Source organism: Suncus etruscus, chromosome X (genome assembly GCF_024139225.1).
Source record: "Suncus etruscus isolate mSunEtr1 chromosome X, mSunEtr1.pri.cur, whole genome shotgun sequence".
Lineage (NCBI taxonomy): Eukaryota > Metazoa > Chordata > Mammalia > Eulipotyphla > Soricidae > Suncus > Suncus etruscus.
Genome location: NC_064868.1, coordinates 60,884,158 through 60,901,449, shown reverse-complemented (window position 1 = coordinate 60,901,449; position 17,292 = coordinate 60,884,158). Strand labels below are relative to the sequence as shown.

Sequence of the window (17,292 nt, the reverse complement as noted above, 5' to 3'; positions counted from 1 at the left end):
GGCATTCAAACGATTAATTCTATCTCTTCTGCAGTGGTCAATGGCTTCATGAATAAAGCAGCAGCGTTCATGCAATTAAGCACAATTAATTGTGGTAGTTAACTGAGAAAAGATGAGAAAAGTAAAAAGTGATTTTATAGGTGTCTGTAATGTTACAGGTGACAACACTAGAGTGTATTAAGAATATACTAAATTATTTCAGATAGTATCTTACTTTAAAATTCACTGGTGTTTCTATAAGGTAGTACTGTAGAAATATTCTGGTACAGAGCAGCATACCATTCTACAAAAGAGTTACTGATGCATTTTACTTAAAATGTGTTTGCAAAAGTTTTCCACCTTAACATATGTAACACACAGAGAAAAAAAGAACAAATACATTTAAACCATTGGGTTTTTTTTGGCATGCTGGGTCATGTTTATGGCAGTGCCTGCTGGTCCTGGGAATGGAACTCAGGATTCCTTAATGCAAAGCAAATCTTGCAGCCCTTTTATTTATCTTCCTGGACCATGATTATACAACCATATTTTATACAAAATATAAAATAGGCAGGTTGGTACACAATTCAGCAATATTTAAATGGAGATATAGAAGAGGTAAGAAGAAGAGGTGGGAAGAGCATGTAGAAGAAAAAAAAGAGAAGCCAAGTATTTGATACAGAGGCAGAGAGGGGGGAACCCAAGGGATGAGAGGGGGAGGATGGAGTGGAAACGGGGGACATTGGTGGTAGAAAATATGCACTGGTAAAGGGTGTTGGACATTGTGTGACTGAAACTCAATCACAAGCATCTTTGTAACTTGTATCTCATAGTGACAACTGAACAACTTATTTAAGAAGTTGAGAAGTTAACAAATGAATATTTGAGGATGATAGCTCTTTAGCTACTTGTGATATGGTTGAAAGCCACGTGAATTACTGCATGTCCCCTTGAAAATTATGTGCAGCAGTTGTTGACAAAGAAAACTACCAATGCTGTCAGTATCATAGAATCTCAGAGTTGAGAGAGATTTTTCGGTCTCATCTAAATTTTGTTTCAATGAAAATTCTTTCAACAGTCAGAAATATGGTAGTTTAATTTATTCTTGATTTAGAAAGAAGCTTACTATTTTACTGGCAAAACTCTATAATTTCAATAGGTAAAATATTTGATATTTTGTCAAAAACTAAATAAAAATCTTTGTATACTTTCAGCACTTTTCTTCATCCTTCCTTAATTCTTATATTTTCCAATAAACATCATTTTTTCAATTACTTAAAGTCCATTACCATGTACAACTAAAGTTTCTTATTTTCCATGCTATTCTGACTTTATTATTGTTTCTATAATTCAACATTTTTTTTGTTTTGGGCCACACCCGGTGACGCTCAGGGGTTACTCCTTGCAATGCGCTCTGAAATTGCTCCTGGCTTGGGGGACTATCTAGGATGTGAGGGGATCGAACTGCAGTCTGTCCTTGGTCAGCCACCTGCAAGGCAAATGCCTTATCACTGTGCCACCACTCCACCCCCTTCTTAATGCTTCTGAAAACAGATTTACCCAAAGTTGAGTTACATCAGACATGAAGACATCCAATAAATAAATAAATTTAGCTAGAGAATTAATAATCTTAGGAGTGGGGCAAAGAGATAATTTAAGAAACTCAATTTATAAATTACCCAAAAGCAGCCACCCACAAAGAATGCTTTTCTGATGGGAATTCTGTATTTCCTCTTTAGTCTATCATCTCTTTCAGAGTAAGAAAGTCTACAGACTTTGCAATAACTTCCTCTTCCCTTCACACATCCCATCTTGAGATATAAAAAACCATTCATGCATGATTAGTATTAGATAGGTATCTATCCTTCATTCCATATTGATTGTCCCTGAAGTATAAATACTGTACGTGGAAGACAAATAGGGCTTTCAGTCCAGGAGTCTGGGAGACCCCTGACCACATGCATTTCTTTCTTGTGTCTGTCTTGTTTTCTTAATCCTCAGAACTCCCCTGCATCAGGCCCATTCACCAGGGACTAGACTCTTACAAAATTATTATTTCAGTCATTGTATGATCTACAAATTTAAAGAATATCTTTAATATATTTGTGTAAGATACTGATTAAATATTTGGGCAGGATAGATAGTGGAGGAGTTAAATTATTTACTTGTCTGTCAAGCCTTGTTTGAAGACCCAGCAACACAAATTGTTTCAATTTTACCATTAGTAGTCACTTCTGAGCACAGAGCCAGAAATAATAACCCCTGATTATTGCTGGATGGGTCATCCCCTCAAAATTATTAAAATGGCTGGAGCCCTGCCAAAAGTTGGTAAATGAGTTTTTCAAGAAATTTCTACAGAGTTCAACAAATTCAATATAGATTCCTATAACTATTATCAAACTTTTCTTATCAGCCTTTTCCATATGTATATCACAATATGTAAGATTAACTATATCACTGGATCCCTATTTTACTATGTCTTTCCTTTAAGGTCTAATTTAGTAAACAGTAAAGAAATGACATGTAAATATTCTTTTCTTAGTGGTTTATTCTTAAAAACCAACTTGGAGATATTAATGACCATTATGTTTACCAATAACCATAAACTATTGGATTGAGAACATTTTAAAATTATACTGTGACAGCTAATACTGATCTTCCTTCAGAGTAATGTGAAAATAAACATATAAATGTAGATTAAAATCCTTTAAAGAAGCAATTGAAACATAAACAGCTGTTAAACTGCCAGATCAAATATCTCTAAATATCAAACATAAATTTTTAATGTTATAGCTTTAGAGAAAATAGAATTCTATGTTTACCTTAAAATGCTCTATTTAAAATTGACAGCATCTTTTTGTTTCATTACCATTTTCCCCATAGTGCAGTATGTTACTTTGTCTCTAATAGGAATTAATCAGGGAACAAAAGTAATAAGGAATATAAAAAATAAAACTCTTGCATCACTTATTAAGAACTAGTGTATTACTACATGATCTGAGGGAAGATAACCTTTAATCAAGTAGGTATCTTCCAAAGTTTTATATAAGAATTGTTGCAAATTGTTTGGTTAGACCAGTGGTGGGCAACCTTTTTTTTTCAACTGAGCCAAATCTCGCCAAAACCACAATTGAAATTTATTTTGAGAGCCACATTTTTAAAACCGAAAATACATAGGATGGTACACTGTTTTTAGTTTCAATAAGTTTTTATTAAGAATATTCTGCATGCAAGTATCCAAATAGGTCAGTAGAATACAAATAACACAACTAATAAAACAAAAACTTTAGAATGATTATTTATCGATAACATTAAATTCCATACAATTTGCCTTACAATGTAGAGAAAATTACATCCTGATAATGACTGACAAAGTTACAAACACTAATGTGAGCATTGGTCTTGCATTTCCTTGGATAGTTTAAGTCAGGTTTGTATATTGTTGTTTTTAATTTTAGGCAAAATTCCAGTTTCTCATCGATGAGATGATTTCTCAATTTATTCTTGATAAGATTCATGCTTGAAAATGATTGTTCGCATAAATATGTAGACCCGAACAAGAAAAGATCAGTAAAAACTAGCTTTTTTTAGTTGATTATATGAATCAGGAATACTATTTCAGGTGTTAAAAATCAACATATCTTCCTTCTCCAGGTCTTTCAAAGCAGACCACTTGTGCTGTGAACTAGGTTTATATTTGTGTTTCTCCAATCTTTCTAAATTAGCACAAAGATGTTCAAATTTCGATCTCCACAGTTCTTTGTTTTTTAAATCCAGCAATTGCATTTCAAAGTTGGCAATGTTGATATTAAAGGGAGAAAAATTTAATTCTGTTACAGTGGCATCCAGAGTTTTTTTTTTTTTTTTTAACAAAGGCCAATGTCGCTTTGCTGTTCCTGAAATCCTGAAACCTCTTGAGAAAAGCTTCCCTCATATTAAAAGTACTGTTTCAAAATAGGTAATGTCAATATCAGAATTATTTTCTTGACGATGTTTCAACAGGCTTGGAAAGTGAATCAAAGTTTCTCTGTTAAAATCTTGAGCAAAAACAGATAATTTGTTTTCAAATGAAATAACTTCTTCTAAGATAGAAAAATTGTGTTTCCTTTCCACTGTGGTTCATGATTAAGCTGATTTAGATGTGAGGTAACATCCACCATGAAATACAGATTTTGAATCCACTGATTGTTAATTCTGGATAGTGAACACCCTTCTCGAGAAAAAATGCTTTGATTTCTGATAATAAGGAAGCAAAACGTTTCAAAACGTTTCTTCTTGATAACCAACAGGGGAGGGGATGGGATGGGGTCCAGGCTGGACAGTGACTCACCAGGTGCACTGATAGAGGCTAGGAGCAGAGTCCTGACTCCTGGAGCAGCCCAGCACACAGCAGAGCCACATTAAAAAGTGTAAAGAGCTGCATGTGGCTTGTGAGCAGCAGTTTGAGAACCACTGGGTTAGACACAAGTCTAAGGTAGAAAGATGTAAAAAAAAAAGGGTTAAATAAAAGTTGTCAACCACTCGACCTAGGCCCCAGTTGATCGGACATCGAACATCCAACCCCAATTCTTGGATCCAACCCCAATTTCTTGAAACCGACACAGTTTCCTGCACTAGCACCAGAAATCAAAGTTCACTGGGGAAGCCTTAATGCCACCCTGGAACCAACATGCTCCAGGGTAAGTTCATATCACACACTGAAGACCAGGAAACAATTTGCTTTCCGGGCAGGTTTCCCTTTGCCGCCATTTAATGGTGAGATAAAATCAGAAAACGCTCATTGACACCTCAGCTTAGACAAAGGTTCTGTGCCAAAATTAAGATCAATAATTATGGAAGCCTAACTTTAATAACCGGGTTTGAGTAGAATTTTTCCTGAGACTATAAAGAAAGACCTTAGGGTTAGACAATTACTATGTTCAGAGCCTGTACCTATTCACTTTAATAAAATAATTTTTATTGAGACCTATGTGAATTACAAGTCTTTCACAGTTATATTTAAGGTACATAGTGACAGTGAATTAGGGCAATTCCCACCACCAGTGTTGACCTCCCTTTGCCCCTGTTCCCAGCATGCATCCCATATGCTTCATAGGTAGAGACAACCTGTTTTTTAAGGCCAAGGGTATTTTCTTTCTAATTTCCCTAAGGTTTGCTATGCCTTTGAAAACAAAACAAAACAAACAAACAAAAAACCTGCCACACCCCTTTTCTTTTAATTTAATTTATTTATTATATATAGGAGCTCCTGTCTTTTTCATAAAACCTTGAAACATAAATTACTTTGATTTATGTGCATCTTTCTACAAATTGAGGGGAAAAAAGAGGATATGGCCCAAGGGCTAAGTGGTTTTAGATGCATTGGTGGAGAAAAAAGTCAGAACTAAATACCCAAGCTAAAGTCAATGACAATAAAATCAAGAGACCCAAACTATAACAATTTAAAATTAAAATTGGCCTTTTATAGTGGGTGCTGAGGATGTAGTTATGAGATGCATGCCAGGAACTTTGTTGGAGGGAGGTCAACATTGGTGGTGGAATGGCCCTAATTCACTGTTGCTGTATGCCTGAAATCCAACTATGAAGAAATTGTAATTCACAATGTTCTCAATAAAAATTTCTAAAAATGGTGTCAACCAGAAGATGAGAAGAGAATGTCTATAGCCAGATATTTTAATCACATACATTCATTTTCTATTATAACATAATTGTGAATTCAATTAAGTTCTAGTACTGTATATCACATGTTTGTTAAAAGATACAAGTTTATCATTTTAATGCCTAAATAAAATGTGTATGAATTCAACTATCATATATTATATTATTTCAACATTAAGTATATCCTAGTTTTTTATTGAAGCAGATAAATCGGTAAGAAACAATTTATGCTCTCTAAAATTTAGCCTAGCAGGGCAGAAGTGATAATATGAAGCACTGCATTATGAAAGAATGTGTGAATACAAGTTAAAATATGGTGGAGTCTTATGAAAATTTTATCACTTTCTTTTCACTGGTATTCTGTGCATAAGCTTAATCCTCACTTCTGCTTTTTTCTTTCCAGTTTTTGGACCACACCTATCAGTGTAGCTAACTTTTGGAAGTGCTCCAGAATGATATGAGCATCATAAATGCTGCTAGAGATGTAACTAGGTCAGTCACCTGTAGGGCATGTGCTTTAGTCTTTAGATTGTCACTCTGGTTTCTCATTTTTTTCATTCTTTGTTGGGATTAATTCTACCTTAAGTAATCATGTATTTTCAAGAGAGGGGGCATATCACTATTTTATGTCATTCTTTAGTCAATTTCTTTTATTTAGCTAAAGATATCCACTTTTTCAATTTCTCAATTATAGCACATAGCCCTAAATGACCATATCCATTGCTGAGAGTAATAAGAGTACCTTTAGTGAGATACCTGCATAAAGTAAAAGAAATGTTGGACTGTAGTAATAGCACTGCATGTAGGACCTTTTCCTGGCACATGAACAATACAGGTTTTATTCCTGACATCTCATACAGTCCCCTGAGCCTGCTAGGAGTGATTTCTGAGCACAACCAAGAGTAACCCCTGAGCATTGCCAAGTGTGACCCAACAATAGAAAAATGGAAAGTCATTCTCTCTGAAGTAAAATTAGAAATAAAACCCGTGTCTTCAACTTCTAATGACTTTTGAAAGTACACAAAAATTGTATGTATAAATAATCTTCCAAAGCCCCTACCTATCTCTTCAAGATCTAAGTGCTATTTTCATTCAAGGTGTTATTATAAATTCAATTTTATATTTGCTTTAATTAATAGTACAGAGAGCATTCTTTCACATAATTTATAAACTGCATATACATTATTTCAGTTTATTACAGGTTAAAACTATTTTGAGCTTAATGTAGGATCTTTATCACCATAAGATATGTTTTTTTAAGAAAACTAACCAGGACAGTAGCAATAGTACAGTGGGTAGTGTGCTTGTTTGATTGCATGCAGTCAACCCAGGTTCAAAGTCTAGCATCCCATATCCCAAATCCACTGAACCATGCTAGGAGTGATTCTAGAATGCAGAGTCAGAAATAATTTCTGAGAACCAGTAGTAGTGACCCCAAAACAAACAAAAAAAGTTAATGAATTGGAGCGATAGGGCTGTGGGTAGAGCATTTGCTTTGCACACAGTAGACCTCAATTCAATCACTCACACATTGTGTAGTGCCCCAAGTACCTTCAGGAGTGATCCCTGACTACAGATCTGGAAGTAAGCCCTGATTATATAGCCTGATGTCTCTACCCCCCCCAAAAAAAAACAAAAAGAAAATGAGCTGTTTACCAACAATCAACCTAAAAATAACCTTTGGAATAAAGTCATGACATAAAATAAATGTTTGAATATGAATTTGTACAGAGTGCAGACTTTAATGATTAATGAATGAGGATAATCAAGGTTACTTTGAGATATTAAGTAAAATGTCTTTCAATTGATTCTACTTTAGTACTATTATATTCAATCTAGAAAACCTTATCCATAATTATAATGATATTACACATTTTTCTCATTGTAGATCCATTTCATTATAGCCTGAAAATGATTACATCACAGCATAAGCAAAGAGAAAAAGAATAATTGGGAAATTATAATTTTGTATTCTTAAAAATAATTTCTCTAGCCTCCAGAATTTTACTTGGAAGGCTATTTAGATCCAGATCAAATAAATTTCTAAAGAAGAACTACCATGACAACCAAAACTCTTGCTTGTGTGATTGTTGAGGTCTGATGAAAGAAATACATATATCATATGCAACACATAATTGACATACAAACACATTGTGGGTCTAAATTTGTAGCCAAGATGGTGAAATTAAAACAAACAGGAATTATCTACAATAGGCACCCAGATAAGGTATTTTTATGGATCAATTAATTTGATAGTCTTAAAAGTATTGAGAGAGCAATAAAGACCTCAGAATACTGAAGTAACTTAGAAAAATCACACAGTGTCATTGATGCAGCTTTTATTTTATTATTGTTTTGTTTTGTTTTAGGGTTTTTTGGGGGGAGGGTTTCTTTTTTTGCCAAACCAATGATGCTCAGGGGTTACTCTTGGCTATGCATTCAGAAATTGCTCCTGGCTTGGGGGACCATATAGGACGCTGGGGGATCAAACCATGGTCCACCTAGGCTAGAGCAGGCAAGGCAGACGCCTTACCCCTTGCACCACCGCACCTGCTCCACAGTTTTTTATTTTAATTTATGCAGTCTACATTCAACAAATAAGATGCTAATCACAATGCTAAACAAAATGCTGTTGCTGATTATATTAAGGGTTGTAGTGTTAAATAAATAAGATGGATCTGGATGGAGAAGGATCTTTCTCTGCCATCCAGGCCACGTGGCTCCACAACCCCCATTCAGCCGGCGAGTTTGGGGTTCAGGAAAGCGATGGGCATAGAACTCACTCACAGGCAGGCATCAGGAAGCATCAACTTTATTCATGCCTTATCCACCACATGTGTGTGGCCTACATCATAACCTTTCAAGCACTAGTTATTCTTAGCCCTGCATCTTAACTCCTTTCAGCCATCTTTCCTTTCACCTTCATGCTGGCCAAGACCAGAAGCGCGAGAGCCAGCCAAAAGCCAAAAAGGGCAAAGACCCTAATCCCCTGGGTCAAAGGCTTTATATAACCTTCCAAGACCACTCCCCGGAATGGGAGGGGTCTTGCAGGTAAGGTTACACCTAATATCCAGTTCCCAAGACCCCTCCCAGAAAAGGGCCGGTCTCAGGTAGGTACACCTAAATCCAGGGTGGAGTTACATCTCCCCCTTCTCTGAAATATAAAGACCCTTTTGTAATTCTGACTCCACCTTTAGCCAAAGGTGGGTTAATATTTTCATACAACATAATAAAGTGAATATTAACATACCAGCCCTTTTCAAAAACATAACATTTCTGCAAAATATACTTTACACCTGTAACTTAAAATTCTCTTAATGCTTTTCTACCAAGCACTATTTCGGAACTTTCATGTTCCTATACTTTTAAACTATATTGGGGGAACTTTCTGTTCCTATTAACCTTCCCTACACACAAGTACTAAAGCATAAATGCATAACATACATTTTAAAAACAGGCTAAGTACATTAAAATACACATAGTAAAACATTTTGCAATTGAAAATATTAACTGGAAAACAAAACACATTTAAATTATAAAGAAAATGACTAAATCAAGACAAAATTGCAGGCGGTTAGAAATCAGATCTTTAAATGAGCTAAACTGTTATTACTCCCTTTTTTTAAACCACTAACTAACTAAAACTTATCCCATTACCAACTATGAGTAAAATATATGACTACCTGTTTAGTTTGTACACCTAAAACCATAAGTTCAGATGCTGGTTTGTTCCATGCTGATCTCACCACGTGGTTTACTTTCATAGTTCCAGGCCCCGCAGATGTTTGCTCACCCTGTTGTTGACCGTGAGGTCGCCGGCCCACTGATGCTGTTTCACCTTTCTGATTTGGAGGGCGGATCCCAGGCTCGCCGCTTTGGGCCGGATTAGGCACTTTTTGCCGCTTTTCCCCTCCAGGCGGCAGTTTGCAAGCTGCCGCAACACAACTTGTTTGCAGCTTTTTATTTCACAGGGCATGTTTGGATGTTGAGTTTAAACTAAAAGTCCAGTCCGAAATTTCCAAAGTTGAAATCCAAATTCAAGTCGAAGGTTGTTTTCAGAAAATCAGTCCACTTTAAATACAGTGTTTTTTCTCCTCCGTTTCCAATCTAGGCTTTTAATCAGTCTTTGAGGAGGCCAAGGTTTTTGTTTCTTGTAACAAAGTTTCCGTCCTGGGATGGAGGTGATACAAGCTCCCATCACCTTTGTTTCAATGGCCTTTGAGCCCCCAGATGGGGTGTCGGCCATCTTTGAAAATTGTGGCACGTGGCCCAGGGTTTTGGGCTTAGTGCATCTGAAAAAAGCCAAAATGAAACTGAAAAGCAGAAATCTCACCATCATCACTGTTTTCTTGGGTCCAGGATTCAAATCACAGTTCGAGCGCCATTTGTAGTGTTAAATAAATAAAGATGGATCTGGATGGAGAAGGTCTTTCTCTGCCATCCCAGGCCACGTGGCTCCGCAACCCCCATTCAGCCGGCGAGTCTGGGGTTCAGGAAAGCGACGGGCATAGAACTCACTCACAGGCAGGCATCAGGAAGCATCAACTTTATTCATGCCTTATCCACCACATGTGTGTGGCCTACATCATAACCTTTCAAGCACTAGTTATTCTTAGCCCTGCATCTTAACTCCTTTCAGCCATCTTTCCTTTCACCTTCATGCTGGCCAAGACCAGAAGCGCGAGAGCCAGCCAAAAGCCAAAAAGGGCAAAGACCCTAATCCCCTGGGTCAAAGGCTTTATATAACCTTCCAAGACCACTCCCCGGAATGGGAGGGGTCTTGCAGGTAAGGTTATACCTAATATCCAGTTCCCAAGACCCCTCCCAGAAAAGGGCGGGTCTCAGGTAGGTACACCTAAATCCAGGGTGGAGTTACAAAGGGTGATAGTAAAAATAATGGCAAAAATGATGACACAACATTGACAACCCAAGGTACTATTAAGCATATTTTTCATATACCAACCCATTCACTCCTCTCTATAAACTTATAAAGCAATACTATAGTTTGTTGTTTGTTTGTTTGTTTTTTCAAAAAGTTTGGCAGGGAGTCAGTCTTATGCCAGAAAACTTCAGGGATAAGTTCTCCTTGTATTTAGGCCATGGCTTTTTATTTCCGTTTTCCCCATATTTTGCTGGGCCTTTGCAAACAACAACCATTGCCACTCTCACACTGTTATTACTGTATTTTTAAAATTATTATCCTTTTCTTTCTATAAAAAAGAAGAGCTTACTAAATTTTCCACTGGTGCTTTAATGAATTCATTGTGATTCAATAATTTTCTTTTTCTTTTTTCTTTTGTGATTCAATAATTTTCAAAAAATATTCTTTCCTTTCTCTTCCATCTCTTTAATTTTTCTTTCAATTTTCTATTTTTTAAATCATGTTGCTTTTCGTCTTCCTAGAACAAATGTATTATCAGTTATGTCAACTATGTAATGCGTTTTCTTTAAATAAATTAATAAAAATAGTTTGGCAAGGAGAGGTTTAATGTTTATTGAAGGTCACACCAATAGAAGTAAAAGATGTGATTTAAGTTTGGCAATCTGATTCATTTTAAAATACTGCCTCTATAACAAAGATAGCTGGGTGTGATAGACAAAAGTAGTTATCATTTTACACTTATAGCAAAAACTGTTTTACATAATATTCTATTTGAAATAAATGAAAATACTACATTGAATTTAAGCCTATGCTGTTTTATTATTATTTTTTTTTTTTTTTTGGTTTTTGGGCCACACCCGTTTGACGCTCAGGGGTTACTCCTGGCTATGTGCTCAGAAATCGCCCCTGGCTTGGGGGGACCATATGGGACGCCGGGGGATCGAACCGCAGTCCTTCCTTGGCTAGCGCTTGCAAGGCAGACACCTTACCTCCAGCGCCACCTACCCGGCCCCTGTTTTATTATTTTGTGAGCATTATGTTATTTTAAACTTTTTATTAAAATTTTTTATTAAAAATGAGAGAAATATGAAGAGAGAGATTGATACATGGTCAAGGAGAAAAAACCCTACATTCTTTTTTTTACCATAGTTCCTTGTTTGTTCATTCATAAATTTAAGAAATTGTTTGGGCTTCTTCCATATTCCATTAAATATTGTATTTCCTGGTGACATGAAGGTCAACAAGATAATCAAATGCACTGCGTTAATTAAGACCAATATACAATAAATGAAAACTCAATGAAACATTATAAATTTAATGAAGAAAACAGAAAATTAGTTTGGAGATTTTTCTAAGAAGGTAGCATGTGAGTGGAACATGAGTGGAGTACCTTTCTGCCTACCCTTGTATAAGTTTGGCACAGAGTTTTATAGGCAAAAGGGAGAGCAATCGCAAAGCCTGAATCAGTAACAAGTTTGTTGGATTTAAGGAAAATAAAAAATGATTCATGTTGCTGGAATATAGCAGCATTCAGAGTAATACAACACTATATGAGATACTATACATAGGAAATGTATTGTATTTGATGCTAGAGAAGATGGAAATAATTTTAACTACAGAAATTACTTATTGAAATATTATAGGAAGGGGAACAATAAATAAGACAGCAGGTTAATTGCTATCACAGGTTTCCTTCTATATATCATGCTGTTAACATATTATAACAGTGTTTGAGAAAATTTGTTTTATAGAATAGGTTCATTGTAGCACAGTTTTGTGTCATAACCAATTTGGTTACATGTTCAGCAACCTTAGCTGATAAATTATTTAACATACTCATAATTTCACTGATCATCTCTTATTTATATAAAAATCCACATTGTTAGCATTGTTTTACAGTAAGTGTGCGAAGCTAGGGAGCTAGTTCTAAAGACAAAAATGCAATGCCTGTTGAGGTACTGGAAAGAGTGGCTAGGAAACTGAAACTTCAGGGCTGTATAGGTCAGCCAAGTATCAATCAAGTGTGATTAGCAACCCCCCTAAATAATTCTTGGTGATCCCCAAAATATAATAAAATAACTTGTAAAACTAAAAAGCAGACATTAATATCTGTCAATAAATATTATTCTCCTAAGTTGATGAAGAAATAAATGCATATCATGTACCTACAAATTAAGGCTAAGTAGTTTAGTAAATTTAGACCGAATTAAAGCAAAGCATAAAAACATCTTTCTCCAAAGTAGTTAACCATGGCTTTATATCTGATCAAATAACTATGTGACATTTTATTTATTTTAATAAAATAAATTTATTAATTGACCCACTATGAGATACAGAACTACAAAGTTGTTGATTGAGTTTTAAACTTTTTCAACATCCACCAGTGTATATTTCTCACTACCAGTGTCCCTGTTTCTCTTATGTTCTTCCCCGTCCTCTCCCCTGCCTGCATCTATGGCAGACATTTTTCTTGTCTTTCTCTCACTGTCTTCCCTTTTCCTTTAAGAATCTGATTTACAACAACATTACTAAATATCATTTTACCTCCTTTCAGTATCCAGATTTTGTTCACAGTGATCATTTCCAACTATCATTTATAGTGAACACTTCTCTGCCTTTAACTGTACTCTCTTGCTATTTGTAGCAAGCTACCTACCATGGACTGGTCCTGCTCGCCATCATTTCAAATACTGCTGAAAATCATATGGAGTAATAAAAACCCTTCACAATTAGCTAAAGCAATTCTTGGGAAAAAGAAGATGAGGGACATCAGTTTCCCCAATTTCAAAATGTATTAAAATGGTAGTAATTAAAACAGCATGGTATGAGAATAAAGAGAAACCATCATACCAATGAAATACTTGAATATTTTGGCATAGACCCTGAGGTCAATTAATAATCTTGGATAAAGAGGCAGGAAGTATGAAGTGGAGAAGAAAAGCCTCTTCAACAACTGGTATTGGGAAAACCTGGTCAGCTACATAAAAAATGAACTCAAACCTATCTTTAACACCAGGCTCAAAAATCAAATCAAAATGCATTACAGACCTTAATACCAGACCTGAAACAATAGATACATAAAGCAAAATGTAGGTAGACATTTCCATGACATTGAAGCTAATAGTATCTTGAAGGATGAAACACCACTAATCAAACAAATGGAAGAAAAGATAAGCAAATGGGTCTACATTAAATGAAGAGGTTTCTGCACCTTAAAAGGAATGGTGACATGGCTACAATTGCCCATGGATTGGGAGGAACTATTCTTCTAATACCTATTTGATAATGGTTTAATATCTAAGCTATATTAGGCACTGGTAGAGCTTAACAAGAAAATAGACCTAATCCCATCAAGCAGAGAAGAGACAGAAAATTCCTCAAAAAAGAAATACAGATGGTCAAAGGGCACATGAAAAAAATACTCCACTAATCATTAGAGAGATGTAATTCAAAACAATTACATAACACATCACATCACAGGTAATGGCACACATAAAAAAGAAACAAATAGTGCTGATGCAGATGAGTGGAGAAAAGGACCCTCATTTCCTGTGAGATTTTACAGTTTTGGATAAAAGAAAGCTTGAATTATTTAGGTTTTACATTCTAAAGCCAAATTATTGCTTTTGGAAGCATTGAAGCTTGGATGTAAACTAAATATGTTAAGGGATAAATAAATTAATTTTACTAAATGGGGAACAGGTGTTGAGTAAAACTAGAAGGAAATGAGCATTTCTAACTTGAATATTATTAGTAAAACTGATATTTCTAAACTAAAAGTAACTTTCAGCTTATTTGTCATTATACTACTGTAATAATTTAATAGAAATTCAATAATTGAATGCATTTATATAATTTGACTTAAAATATCATCTAGGAATCTTCTCATTTAAAATGTCAAATATTGGGATTAATAAATGTACATTTTCCCTTTCATAGTTAGAAGTGTCCAAACATTTTTAATATTGGACTTAATATTTTTCATTGTGTATTATTCATAAAATTAGACTAAAATATGACATTTTCAAAATTAAAATTTGAATTGACAAAAACTAAAATCATAATAGATTTTTGAAAATCTAAATTCTGAAAGGGATAAATATTTGTGCCAAACATAATAGCTTTTAGAACATAAAAAAGTTAAGATATGAAAATAATTTGATATATGATTGAAGAGATAATAGAGTACGTTAGTTCAAGGGTAACTAAGACTGATGTTCAATGAAATATTTGTTGATCCAAAGTGCATGACAAATCCATTAGAGTAGATGAAACAGTATTTCACTCAGAAGTATCTTGATAATTGATAGGAAGAACATATTTTTTATTATAAATTAGACTCTAACATACAGTCAGAGTAGATATATGGCTGTAAAAAGATCCCACATAGACTGCTAAGCTAAGACACTATAGCAAAGAAAGCAGATTTCAAATATAAGATCCAAGGAAATTCAACTTCTATATATTCTTTGAAATAGATCACCATTGTCAAGCTTGAAAAAACATAAGATTCACTTGAAGATAGAATGATAAGATCACATGGGATCAGTTCCTGAGATCTCTTGAAATCTTAATTCAAAGACAACATAATGGAATTCACATAGCTCTAGGTTTTACCAAAGCAGGGCTGGAGTGGTACTTCAGCAGGTAGGGTGCTTGCCTTGCATACAGTTGACCCAGGTTCGATCCCCAGCATCTCATATGGTCCACTGAGCACAGTCCGGAGTAATTCCTGAGGGCGTAGCCAGGAGCAACCCCTGAGCATCGCCTGGTGAGACCCAAAAGCAAAAACAAATCAAACAAACAAACAAAAAACCCCTAGGATCTACCAAAGCAATTTAAACATGCTATAGTAAAGAAAACAGTTAATTTTTCAGAAAACATCAACTCCTTTGGATGACACCTTAGTTTCCAAAGATCTTCATTTTATGCAGAGCATCTCCATAACTATCCTTAACTCACATAGACATGCGCTTTAAAAATTCTGTTTTTGATGAAACGCAGTTGTCACGTCTGTACGCCGCCCAAGTCAGAGACTCACTCTGTTCTAAAAAGAGATATAAATCAAGTGGTGAAAAATCCTGGATACAACATCCATGCAGCTGAAAGCTGGTAACCTCTGGAGGAGAGGGTGGGACAAATCCATGCCCTGCAGAAGCCAGACCTGCTGAACCCATCACCCATAATCGTTGATTTGCCTATGGCCTTACTTCACCATTCCCCTGTGAATTTCTGCAGGAAAACCAATCCGACAATATTCTAGATATGGTAGTATTTAATTGATATCACTATTACTTTTCTGGAAAGAGTGCAGGTACCCTCCCCCATCCCGCTTACTCATGCCAGAGACCTCTCCACATCCCAGGGTTTGAGCAGACATGACTCAGACAAGAGAGGTTTATCTGGAGACTGGGTTTAATGGTGGAATAGGCAGGATAGGGAAGCAGGAGCCTTAAAGTCAACTCTTAGGCAGAGAGAGGGAGAGAGAGAGCTGGGTTATGGACTAGGCCAAGGATTCAATAAAATAGAGGACCAGGGAAAAGAGATAGGTAGGAGAAACAACAGGGCAGTTAAGCCAACAGTATTTCCAGCTAAGCATTCTGTGAAATGCAGCCAGTGTCTGGGGAGAACAGCAGGAGAGATCGCCAGAAGAAACAGCAGCAGCAGCATGCAGCAGCAGTAGCCCTTGCCCTGCACTCGAGTGGGGTGTTTTTATAAGCCCCCTGCAAACTGCCACTAAATGACAGTTACCAGGGAAACATTTTAACGAGATAGATTTCTGTTATATTATGGCAGTATATTCCACGATCTTGTACTTCTTAAAGACCTTGAAGCTGAAAACATGCCCACTAAAGCTGCAGTGTTATACTAATACTGTGAATTCCTGGACCCTGTGGCCACAAATGTGGCCATGAGACAATTTTATTGTTTTAAATGCTGTCACTCCTATAGAAACACACCTATTTAGATACCAATGTATAGCTGAAGTCACTTAATGTTCAGAAACAAATCAAATAACAGAATTGTCAGCTAGAAATAAGAGTTAAATAAAACTTCTGACCATAATTAAGAGTCCTCACTGGATATAAAATCACTTTCAAGAACTTGCTTATCACTGTACTTTTTTCTTCCTAGTTTTTTTTACTTTCTATTCTTTTCTAAAAATAATTTTGCTCAGGGCCGGAATGGTGGCGCAGGCCATAAAGCATCTGCCTTGTGTGTGCTAGCCCAGGACCACATGGTTCGATCTCCCAGTGTCCCATATGGTCCCCCAAGCCAGGAGCAATTTCTGAGGGCATAACCAGGAGTAAGCCCTGAGCATTACCGAGTGTGGCCCAAAAACAACAACAAAAAAATTTGCTCTCACTTATCTGGAAACGTGTTTTATGATCAACTATGTCAACTCTGTAATACATATACTTTAACTAAAGTAAATTCAAAAAAATATTACTGTTATCATAGTTTAGGTAGTTATAATGGCATTTATGAAATTTCTATACAAACTTCTATAAAACCCACCTATCCTCAAAGTGCCCAGAACCCTCTACCACTATATTACATCACCTTTAATCTTGTCTTCTTTGACTCCTTCCCCTCCACTTTTTAGCAACTGGCTTTGTATTTAATGTTAATGGTTAGTCATTTTCTAGTAGTCATTGACTTGTGTCTATATTCCAGAGAAGTGAGATCATTTTAAAAATATATAGATAAAAATTTCAATGGCACATCATTCTTATGAATGCTTTAAATTTCATTCTATTAGAACACTGTCA

At 35.7% G+C, this 17,292-nt stretch overlaps 1 protein-coding gene across 1 annotated transcript in view; it reads right to left on the bottom strand.

Annotated features, from left to right (window-relative positions):
- EDA (ectodysplasin A) overlaps positions 1–15,696 on the bottom strand; it is a 159,601-nt gene extending 143,905 nt beyond the window's left edge. Inside the window, exons 1-2 of the mRNA XM_049766908.1 lie at positions 15,561–15,696; positions 15,137–15,172 (exon numbers count right to left, since the gene is read on the bottom strand). Of these exons, the coding sequence (XP_049622865.1) occupies positions 15,137–15,172; positions 15,561–15,696 (172 nt within the window). The remainder of the gene's footprint in view (positions 1–15,136; positions 15,173–15,560) is intronic.
- Positions 15,697–17,292: the final 1,596 nt, after the last annotated feature.